The following is a 12,409-nucleotide window of genomic DNA, read 5'->3' on the forward strand; positions in this document are numbered from 1 at the left end:
CACTTACTCATAACTCGTTCATCTCGACAGCTGTAATGGCACTTTGCATGTGTTACAAAGTTGGTAATAATGATGAAGACGGACCCGGCGTGACTCGGACTCGTGTTTATTCAGAACTCTCAGATACAAACACAATAAACTCGCGCTGACTGACAGCGCTCTCATAACTCAGTAGTTACTATAAATAACTTTGTTAGCAATCGCTGAGCTCAGTCTCTGGTACATTAGTGATGTCCGGTTCGCGAACGATCTTTCTTTTGAACCGGTTCTTTTAAGTGAACCGAATCAGTTCACCAAATCGGACTGAATCGTTCTAAACGGTTCGCGTCTCCAGTCAGCGCTGATCCATAATTTACTAAAGTTACTAACTTTCTGACATGAGTGACAGCCCCTCCGACTAGAAATAGACTAATAACCTGAAGTATATGCTGTAACTAAAACAGTTCACTGAACTGAGACTGACAGAACCGATGTGAAGTGAACTCAGGTCCATCCATCTCTCTGGCAGCAGCTCGTGCCTGCTCGTGCCTCGTAGACCTCGTTAAACCACGCCCCCTCTGCTCATTTCAAATGCAAAGATGTCAGCCAATCACAACAGTGGGCGTTTTTACTGAAGTCTCACAGCAGACACGCCTCTTGTAACAGGGCCTTCAGCCACAGGGCAAACAGCAGTATAGAAAAAATGCCTTTTATTTCTAAATTATGATATTTTATGATGTAAAAATCATACTAACAATATAAGTACACCTCAGGAAACATTATAAAATAATAGAAAAATGCCATGCCATGGGACCTTTAAAAACACGAACAAATTATAAACTTTTGTGAAGATTCAGCACTGTCCAGAGCGTCGTTGCACACGTTGGCGATAATACATAGACTGATATTGTGTGAAAATGTGGAGAGTGTTAAAACAAATGTGCCTACAGGTATCGATTTTTAACGCTTGGCATTGGTGCATCGTATCGTTAGAAATTAGATCGATGCATCGATCTATATAGATGTATTGTTAGACTCCTAATTCTTACCGTCATTCCTTAGCTCATCCAGGTGGCTCAGGCTGTTGTCAGACTCAGTGGCTGGCTGGCAGAACTCAGCCTGACACTTCAGGCACTGTAGCCAAACAGTCTCTGGTCTCTCCTCATCCACCTGCTGCTTGTTTTCCTCCACGACTCTTGAGAGAACCTCTGCTAATACCTGAGGAGTCAGAATTCTGAACTCATCAAAACCAGTCAAACAACAGGATAATGAAAGGTCAATTAGGTAACATCACGTTGTTTTAAATGTTAAAGCTTCACACATGTTAATTTGTGGAAATGTGTCAAAACAGACTTGAAAAGATCATGTTGTTGTCAGACGTAGATTTGGTAAGATTTCAAATACAGGTTGAACAGGTTGTGAAATAACCAATTACACAGCTTATTGTACACCAATAAGCAAATTATGGCTATATAATTGGCCATACAATATATTTTGGCCATATATTGGCCAAATAATAGCCCAATATATTGGTGATATTTTAACACCAAGATCAACAAATACCCATAACCACCATTTTAATTCAACTTACGAAGAAAGTGTAACGCCTCTCACAGTTCAAAACGCTTACACTACATCCAAAGTCATCATTGTGCCAGTTACGATTTTTTCATAAGTTGAATACGAAAGCACGGTCCGCCAGAAGCTAGATATTTTACTTTGTAACGTGTTAAATATGGATATTTTTCTTACATATAATTAAAAAGAATTTTGAATAGTTTTGTTGTTACTATCAAAAACATACTGGCAACCAGTAAACTCACTGTGATCACCAGCAGCAGTGATACATAAATAAAAAATAAGAGTGACATTTCCATTACAAGAGCAGTTATTGAAGGTTAACTGTTATTGCTTTATAACACATATCTCTGTATACAAACATACATCTCTATTACATTTATTGAAAAAAAACAAAAGCTTTTTTTTTCATTTTAATTGGCCATTTTAAATGCATAAGTGGTAATTTAACCACAAAATAATATCAAAACACAGGCTAGAAATAATGCATAAGAAAGGAAATAATTGCATGATTTTCAAAATGTCGACTTTATTTCGTCAGCCAGTGGTCTGACAAATGGCAAACGAGAATTCTTCACTGCCCTCCAAGGCATAAATTTTAACATTTATTCATTTCAAGGCTAAAAATTGAGACCATTCTGGTCGCATATGCTCCTGGAACCTCCTAACCAATTAAACTTCATCTTTATGTTCTTAACTTAACAACCTTTACAGACATCTAGCCTTTATTATGTATATCTATGTTCACTACACTCCGCTGTCACGTGACAGAGAGCTAACTATCGCCCAAAATGTGATGAAGAGAGATGAAAAGAACACTATTATATATCACATATCACATACCCAGCACTCGTCCTGGTTAATTACTTCACTAAAATGCTCCTACACAGTACTTTTCTTTCTTTCTTTCTTTCCTTCCTTTTGTTTTGTTTTTAACTTTCCTTTTTGAAAATTCTCTCAGTTCTGTTTTGCATCCATTGTTGCTTAAAAAAAACCCATAAATGCGATCTTAAGAGTCTGTAAATTAGTGCATGATTAAAAAACATAATCTGTATATTTTTAGTTAAGGATGTTAAGTTAAGCAATTTATCGTAGGTTTTTTCCATTGTGTTTTATATAATGTCCACTAGGAGGCACTCTAGGCATTTGTTTTCTTTGAATGGTTTTAACTGAAGAGTTATAGCTACATTGTTGTTGAAACTGAAAGTAAAAGTTCACGTTCGCACGTTCGTTGCAGCAGTGCTGCCAAGCAAAAAAGTTCATTTTGAGCCCTGCATTTGCAGGATATGAATTAAATATCTACAATTCAATCATGACTAGTTAAAATGATCAGGAACATTTCCACTAGTAACACCACAAATTCTCTAAATGAAAATCACATCATCAATTGCAAAACATTCTAGGATTATTCTTGATATCTGTAATTTAATTTTCACTTGTAGAATTCTGCAATTATTATGCCATACATTTGCAAGCCGATTTGACTAACAACTTGCAAGATATACATTTTCGATATCAACAGTTCAAAATTCAATAGCTCAAATCCTGTTTCTTGATATTAGTCATGGAATTTTTGGAACTGGCAAAGTAATATCCCAACATATCACATAATTGTTTTGCAGTTTTTGTAATACAATTTACAGTTACTTCTACAGTAAATCTCAGTGGGAGCAAAAACCTGCGACAACAGGACCTGTGCAATGAAAAGAAATGGTGTTGAAGCCATCTGCTAGGATGACGGCCACAGGACACTAATTAAAGTAAGCAAAGGTGATCATAGTTTTAAAGTGATTATTAAATATGATGATCTATCAGTGCACCCCTACTTGTAATATCTGTTATCATTTTAGGATTAAATCCCAAGCACTGGTTGAATATGTCTGATTGTCTAATAATGAATGTACCTCCTTACCTGTAATGCTTCCTGTGGCTTGTCATCCAACATTATATAACAACGTTTACGTCTCTCACGACTAATGTACCGAAAGTGGAGCTCTAGGGCTGGGTGAGTCCTCTCCACCTTCTGTAAGGTTAAAAGAGTGAAAACAGAGAGTGAAAGAGTGAAACAGAGACAAAAAAAAAACCAATAAATCTTATAGATCTACATGAACAGAAAAAAATTTGATCTGACCTCCACTGTGCACGTGGCCTCAGTGGTTACGACATCTCGCAAACTGTCTAGCTCCACTCGTTTTTTAACACACCCCTGGTGCATGTCTACCTCCAGCAGGTGACCCTGCCACACTCGAAGGAAGAGTGGTTCAGAGACCCTTTTCCGATTCGTCTCTGCATCCTCTGACAGCAGCCCCACCAGCATTGGCCTGCATAGGTCCACTGTTACAAAAAGTGCAAGAGTGATATAATTGAATGATATATAATATGTATCATTGTATCAAGATTTTATATAGTGATATATAATATGTATCAGTGTATCAAGGTTTTATATAATGTATTAAGATTTTTTAGGTGACTACAAGAACCAATACTTTTAGTTTTGGCATTTGATAGTATAAATGCATAAATCAATATTTTATTTACAGTGATAAAGTAACTCCAAACTTTTGTTCCACCAAATTATTTGTTCCACTGCTGGTGTTTCTTTGTATGGTAATCAGTGTTGGAGAAGCTACTTTGAAAGTGTAGCTTGCCAGCCTACAAGTTTATCATAATTTGAAGTAGTTAAACAGCAGCCAATTTGGTGAAATAATAGCTAGCTAGCTACACAAAAAAAAAAAAAAAACTGAAGTTACTAAAATATAACTATAAGTTACATAAAGGGGGCAATATGTCTGTACACACAACTGTTTAAAAGTTTTTTTATAGAAAGTAAAGCTTTTGTTCGGCAAGGATGCATTAAACATGCTATAGAAGATTTTAGATTTAAATAAACGCTGTTGTTTTGAACATCAAAGAATCCTAATTTATTACAGTTTCCACAAATCATATTTCATTATTGATATTAATAAGCAATGCAACTTAAATGAAATGAAAATAACCCCTCACCCTCAAGCCATACTAGGTGTATATATAACATTCTGTTGATCACGCCTCTTGTGGTCTGATTGGTTGAAGGACTATCCAATGGCATACAGAGTCATTTCAATTATGCTCGTTGATCACGCCTCTTGTGCAGTAGAAAATACAGAGCAGACTCCCCAGACCAATGTTCAATCTTAAATTGAGCTTGGTCTGGTGATAGCCAGACAAGAATTGATGGGTTTTGTAAGAAAAATATCCACATTTAACATGTATGAAGTAAAATATCTAGCTTTTGGCAGATGCTGACGCGACGATGATGTCAGACGTAAGCGTTTTGAACTGCGAGAGGTGTTACACTTTCTTCGTAAGTTGACTACGGAAGTCGGTCCACCTGAAGCTAGATATTTTACTTTATAAATTTTTAAATATGGATATTTTTCTTACACAAATCCATCGATTTGTTTCTGAAGGCCTTGATTAAAACCCCGGGCCGTGTGGATTACTTTTATAATGGATTGATGCACTTTTTTGGGTCTCAAATTTTGGGGTGCCATTCCCTGCCATTATAATGCTTGGATTAGCCAAGGAGATTTTTTTTTTTTAAACTCAGAATGTCATATACACCAAGGATGGCTTGAGGGTGAGTAAATTATGGGATAATTTTCATTTTTGGGTGAACTATCCCTTTAAGCACCAAATCAGCATATTTTAATGAAATTGTGAAAGATCCCACTGAAGATTGGAGTAATGGCAGCTGAAAACTCATCACCGGAATAAATATTATTGTAAAATATATTACAACAGAAAACAGTATCACAATATTACTGTATTTTTGATCAAATAAATGCAGCTTTGGTGAGAATATTTTTCAAAAACATTAAATATCTTACCGACCCCAAATTGTCGAACAGAAGCATGAATGAATGAAACTATCCAATGAAGTACAGTAAATAGAAAAGCTAGACTACTGCTGAACTTCTGTTACACTACTGAAAATTGATATCGGATGGTACAATACCAGTCTAAATAAAAGTTCATAAACACAGTATCTGGCCAGTATAGTTATCACTATCAATGTATCCCTAGAAAAGAACAGACAGACCTCCCCTATCGTCGTCATCTTCCTCTGGTGGTGGTTGTGGGTCAGAGTAGGCCTGAGCCAGAGTTGGAGCCTGAGTGTTTCCTAGACTTGTCTCAAGAGTAGATTCAGTGTCCGGCAGGCTGTGGCCTGTCCACTGCAGGGTGGACTCTGTCTCAGGCTGCAAGTCTGTGCTCTCCATCTCTTCTTTGTCCTCTTCCTCTTTTAGTTCAGAGGACAGCAGTGGAGGGGGGAGCAACTCCAGACTGGTTGGAGGTGTGTTCGTTTTAAGCAGGGGAGATGGGGGTGTACAGCGACCGTTGGTGTTCACTTTAATGGTTACAGTTTCCACTCCTGGGAAAGCTGGGTTTACTGGAGTATCATCAAGATGATGCTGGTAGCGTAGCCAGTCCTCCCCTAACTGCTCTCGAAAACTGTCCATTCTCTCAATGTCCTCCTTATGGGGGAGGACAATATCTGAAGACAACCAAACATTTCACATGAGAAAGACACTCATGTCATATCACACATGCATAATAAAGGCTAAATCTCATCAATTCATTTTTTAAATTTTGATCAACATGATCAATGAAAAGACAAAAGTTTGTTGAGTCGTTTGTTCATCACCTTGTAAAGCAGACTGCACTCTGATCTCATGGTCTGTGTCACTGGGCTCTGAGATACTGGCTCTCCTCACTTTCACCTTGCTCTGCAAATGGCAAGAAGTTGCGCTTTGCATCATACATCAGAACATCTTAGAGGTTGACCGATATTTGTCATATTTGTCATTTTCTTATATTTCGGCATCGGCCGATATCCGTGTTTAGTAGCGCCGATTTAAAGTCAGGTACGTCCACAGGCAGTCGCTTGGAATGCATGTGAAGGACCCCAAGCCAAAACTTTAGGAAGATTCAACAATAGTCCTGGGAGATAAAGATATGGCTTAAAGGGTTAGTTCACCCAAAAATGAAAATTCTGTCATTAATTACTTACCCTCATGTCGTTCGACACCCGTAAGACCTCCGTTCATCTTCGGAACAGAAATTAAGATATTTTAGTTGAAATCTGATAGCTCTGAAAGGCCTCCATTGGCACAATGCACGGTACACTCTCAAGACCCTTAAAAGGTACTAAAGACGTCGTTACAAAGTCCATCTCACTACAGTGGTTCTAAAATAACTTTATGAATCGGCGAGAATAGTTTTTGTGCGCAAAAAAAAAACGTCGATTGTGCCGTGCATTGTGCCAATGGAGGCCTTTCAGAGCTATCAGATTTCAACTAAAATATCTTCATTTCTGTTCTGAAGATGAACGGAGGTCTTACGGGTGTAGAACGACATGAGGGTAAGTAATAAATGACAGAATTTTCATTTTTGGGTGAACTAACCCTTTAAATTCTGTTATTTCAAATTCCTATGGCCATATATTTACTATATATTACTAGTAAACTATGAAGTGTTGCTTCACTTAGTGAAAGAAAAAATTAATAGAATAGAACCGTCGGGAACTGGCAGACTGGCTCTGGAGAGCGCCAAATGCATCTATTTACAATGTCTTTTTGCAGCAGTGAGTAATGTAACCAATCACAGATAGTTGTCACAGAGTTTTTATTAGGTGCTGAGTTAATGCAGACTCGCGAAACTCGAGGCTACACAATCTATAAAATCCATTGAATAAAACTATTGATTTTCATGCTGCTAAAAGGACTGACTATGCATGTTGCAAAGTCTCAGAAGTGACATCTAAATATAAATGCTGGATTCTCTCTGCACGAGACAGAAATATCCTCCTGAGACCCCGAATGGAGGTTTTGCCTCTGTAGAGGACGTTTTATTTGATATTTTTCAGTTTAATAGATTTTTATTTATAAAGTTGTATTTATTTTATTTAAATGTATATTTAAGTTTTCATTTATGTTCCAACAAACTTGAAAAATTCTGCTTGATAAATGCTCTAAAACTTTTATGTAAATGATTGACAGGTTTTTTTTATATTACCTGTTTTATATATTTAATACTTGGTCAGTTTATTGATATGTTTGGTTAACTTTGGATAAATATTTTACTTTAATACCATGCAGTGCACAAAATTAAGATACGAGAGATGGTTCAAGTCAGTGTTCAATAAATGATCTTCGTGTTCAATACGCGGATCTTCGCGGCCGTACCATGGCTGCAGCAGCGCAATGATATTACACAGCGCCTGAAAGTAGCCCCCAGCTAGGTAACTTTCAATGTGACCAGCACTAAGTTCGTGTAGTTGCAGAGAAAGTTTCAGGCTTGCAGCCGACAAATTGTGTTGTGGATTTACCTGTGTGATTAGCCATGGTTCTGTGTGTTGTAAAGGACTGTGATAGTAAGTCGAAGGTGTATACTACCACCATGTTTCACAGAATACCGACAAATCATTGCGCCGCTGCAGCCATGGTACGGCTGCGAAGATCCGCGACTATTGCGCAGGAATGAGAAAGTAGTTCCTAGCCATATAGGTGTAGAAAATCGCAACTTTTCATTTTCAGTTGGTCTTAGCACACAATGTAACTGTAGAAGAGTCAAGTTTTAAATAGGAAAAATATTGAAAGTGTCTTTGGTCATATTTTGAATGAAATGCTAATGGACTGATCAGAATCAATGATGTATGCTAAGCTATGCTAAAAGTGCTACCGCCAGATACAAAGATCGGCTAAATGGATTCAAAAACGGTAAAACTCAACTATTTAACTCTAGTGGACTTGTAAAATGAGCCTATTTTCAAGTGGAGTGTTCCTTTAAGTTTAGAAATGTTGTGCATCCACTTATTATTAGTGTGACATTTTAGCATGCAAATGAAGGGGAAAACGTCAAGATATCAGCCCTAAAAATCCGCAGCACATATCGGCCATCGGCTGAACCTGACCTCTAAACATCGGTTATAGAAAAAACCATATCGGCCGATCTCTAGAACATATCTTACTTAAAATTGTAATGGCAGCTTTATTTTCTCAGGAATCACATTAATTTTGCCTGCTCATTTAAAATCAGTTCATAGGTGCTCTACAAAATCATTGGGGAGATTTTAGAAATGGACTTACTTTGTGTTTCCTCTTTCGAACTCGGGTCACTCCTGATATGTTTACAGTCAAACTGTCAGTGATGTCCCCACCTCCACTGGACACTTCCTGCCCTCCTTGGTCAGGTGCCATAGAAACTTGTTGGGAAGTGTGGAACATCTGACCAGCCAGTTGTCCGGGTTTAGGTAAGTTCTGTGAAGAAGAAAAAAAAATATGATATATACAAGTGAAATTGTTGATCTAAGCCAATAATACAGAATACATTTTAAAAGACAACTACAATATCAGTGAGTATTTGTTTAATTTTGTTATATTCTAGCAATATGGACATGCCATCGTTACTGTTTGTATCACTCAGTATACAAGTGCTGAGGAAGCCTCCAGAGCTGAAATTCAGATGGTAATGGGCATTTATTTAGGTTTTCGACACGTGCTGTAAGTGGTCGACCATCCACAACAGACAGAGCCATCAGACCAATCAGAGCAAAGGAGGCTCTCAGAAAGGAGGAGTTTCGAGAGAGTGAATCCTTAATCAAACTTTTTCAGACACAGTGAGAAAAGAGGAGATGCTGCCATGTATATTATAAGACAGTTAAAGTTTTTTTTATCTTGGATGCATGTAAACCTATTGTAGATTAAACAAAATTATGAACCTTTCAAAATAGCACAATATGAAGTTATCAAAAGAAGTTGCTAATCAAAATTTATTGTAATCATTTGCTAACAGAGGTGTGTCCAGCACAGCTAAATGTTATATTTTTGGTAATTAAATTTAGTTTACCACTTTTTTTAATCATTTATTACAAGTACTTACAATGAATTTAATATCAACTTAAAAATTATGACACAGAGGCTTCAAACCACGGTCCGTGCTGTCCGGCAAAAGTTTTAAAACTAAAAAAATATTTTGTCTGTTATTGTGAAAAAAAGAAGAAATTGATTATACTGTATGAACACTGGGTATCACTATCACATCTTTGGCCTGTATCAGTGTTAAGAATGTGTTGAGGGGGGAAAAAGTTATCAATTTAACAGAAATGATCTTGACTTTTAAAAATGTCAACATTCCTGAAAAAATAAGCAATAAAATAAACATCCTTGATTGTAGAATTGTAGATTGTAGAAAAGGGTTATCCTGATGTTAAAAACCCCTTTCTATGTTAACGTGGAAGTAGTACATAAAATATTTTGGAAAAATGTGGAACTCATTGAATGCCATGTTAAAGGGGTCCTATTATGCTTTAATAAATTTTCAATGTTCTTTAGTGTGTAATGCTGTTTTTTTTTTTATCAGGAAAAAGGTAACTCTCCAAAGGGAGTTTTTCTCTGTATCAGTAAGCACTTTCTGAATTCCCTAAAACGTCATGATTGTAGTCTTCTGGGAACGTACCGGTCACAATATCCCTCCTTTCAATAATTCCCGGCATATGCAAATGCAAACAAAACAACAACAAAAACTGGGCGACGCCTGGTTGAGTTGAATTAGTAGGGTGTTAAAAGTTGTGATTATGGTAAAAGTGTGACATTTACAAAACACGCTCAAAGCGGTTGACCATTCACAACACATTGGTCCAGACTGCACTTTTCGGAAGGAGGGGCTTCATAGAGACTGAAACTAAACAGAGTGTTACAGACAGACTGGGAAGAGTGATGCTGCAACAACGTAAAATATGCTAAATATAATGTGTTTTTTAACATTCAATTATGAAATCTTTTTATTATTATTTTTCTTTATCAGTTGTCATTCATTAAACATTCCATGTCATTGTGATTGCTGGGCCATCCTTGCAACCATTTAAAGTTTACTCCATTTGATCAGAAGAAGTAACCCCTCTATTCTACTGTAAATTAAAAGCAGATTTGCCTCCCACAATTCAGCATGAATCACATGAGAAACAAAGAGTGTGGAATGACCCGAGATGGCACATGAAGTTACATTTGATACCCACCAGTAGATCAGATTGGGACAGAGGGGTGCCATCCAGCTGGAGCTGAAACACAAGCAGACATTAAAATGTCAGCTTACAACTCTGAAACATCTGCAGAACAGCAAGAAAGATCTTCAAGAAAACATCTCAGTGTTACTGTTATGAATTACATCAGACAAAAGGGGAAACTGGCACCTCCCTGTGGTTGCTATGGTAAACATGAATACAATCAACACTGTATATTTAATTCATTAAAAAAAATCATTGGAGGAATTCTGCTTTTTGGATGCCACAACCATATGAACTCCTACTGTATATACAGTTTTGAGAAAAGGAGCGATTCAAATAATGACTTTGAAGATGTGCACTGTTTATTGTACACAAACAGTGAAAGACTCACTTTGAAAGAAGCTCGTGGTGAGAGGTGGAAGACAGTCGATGCCCTATGTGTCTTCTGAAAATACAAAGGGTTTCCTTCCAAAGTCAACTGAAAAGAGATCAGAAAACTGTCAAGGTGCTATACGGGGAAGAAAAAAAGATTCACATGCTTCAGAGGGAAATTATCATAATGAGATTCTAAGATCCAGTTGGCTGAACTGGACTATTAAAATCATAAAGATCCTCAACAACCCCAAATTTACAGTCTTTTTGAGACTAAAATGTGGGATTGATGATTGAGAATAACTTAAAAAAGGGAGTTTAAGCTATTAAAGGGGTCATGAAAGAGTTCAGTGAAACGCCGCCTTAACCGAAGAAGATGAACGCCTAATTCTGTAGCCCCACCCACCGACTGGTGCATGTCATAACATGTTACAGATAAATAACATAGGCCTACATTTTTTCAAACATGCCATAAGCTTCATTCGGATTCTAATATTTGGAACCATGAACTTTATTTTTACTGAAGATCCAGCTCACGTGGGGAAGACATTGTATTTGTTTGCTTCATTTCACTGTGGATTCGTTTGTAAACAAGATGCTGGATTTGCAGAAAGAATGCGATTAAAAAACTATCCTGTGCCTTCTGGATCTGACAGGAGTGATGCAGCACAACAACAAGTAAAAAAAATTTTTTATATGTGATAGTATTGCATTGTTACATTTGATATCTACTGATTATTTACGTGTCTAACTAAACATAACTTACCACGTTGTCACAGGCTCGAGTATCCTTTGTATTTGAGGTGTTGTTGGTTAATTGTGCTGTGATTAAAATAAAAAATACAAAATACAAATCGCAGAAGTTCTGAACATGCTGATTTGTCTGAGGTTAAGTTTTGCTGATGCACGTAGTACTTGGCGTGCGTGTTTGTGTTAGTTATGCATGGTTCGAAACCACAACACAACGGAATCAAGCCACAACACAACGAAAACAAGTCACAACACAACGGAAACAAGCCACAACACAACGGAAACAAGCCACAACACAAAAATCACCTACGTGCATTATAGCTGCATATTTATACTCGAGAACGCTTTGACTCGTTACCACGGCGCATGATGCCTAAGGGAACGTCTGCCAATTCCAACAAGTGGTTGAAACGCATAATTTGTATGAATTAAAATTACTGTTTTTATGTTCAAATTTCAATGTTGTGTTGTGGATTACTGAGTCAGTTTTACCAATACAATCAAGCTATGGAATTTTAACATTTCTGTTTTTAAATGTTAAAAGTAATTTTAATTAATACAAATTATACGTTCCAACCACTTGATCTGCCGTGGTAGCGTGTCAAAGCATTTTCGAGTATAAATATGCAGCTATAATGCACATAGGTGATTTTGAATTGATATTTCATGTCGATATACAATTGCACA

The 12,409-nt window shown here is 37.0% G+C and overlaps 2 protein-coding genes across 2 annotated transcripts in view; one reads left to right on the plus strand and one right to left on the minus strand.

Moving 5' to 3' along the window:
* Positions 1-12,409, plus strand: part of LOC307140671 (uncharacterized protein) — a gene marked incomplete at its 3' end in the record, with an annotated part of 129,602 nt that overhangs the window by 66,689 nt on the left and 50,504 nt on the right. The window lies entirely within an intron of this gene.
* Positions 1-12,409, minus strand: part of stk11ip (serine/threonine kinase 11 interacting protein) — a 66,274-nt gene that overhangs the window by 48,152 nt on the left and 5,713 nt on the right. The window contains exons 10-17 of the mRNA XM_079841008.1: positions 10,992-11,078; positions 10,613-10,654; positions 8,685-8,855; positions 6,242-6,323; positions 5,639-6,091; positions 3,689-3,891; positions 3,470-3,580; positions 1,029-1,197 (exon numbers count right to left, since the gene is read on the minus strand). Coding sequence (XP_079697134.1) covers positions 1,029-1,197; positions 3,470-3,580; positions 3,689-3,891; positions 5,639-6,091; positions 6,242-6,323; positions 8,685-8,855; positions 10,613-10,654; positions 10,992-11,078 — 1,318 coding nt within the window. The remainder of the gene's footprint in view (positions 1-1,028; positions 1,198-3,469; positions 3,581-3,688; positions 3,892-5,638; positions 6,092-6,241; positions 6,324-8,684; positions 8,856-10,612; positions 10,655-10,991; positions 11,079-12,409) is intronic.

This window comes from Gobio gobio (genome assembly GCF_949357685.1).
Source record: "Gobio gobio genome assembly, chromosome: 17".
NCBI lineage: Eukaryota > Metazoa > Chordata > Actinopteri > Cypriniformes > Gobionidae > Gobio > Gobio gobio.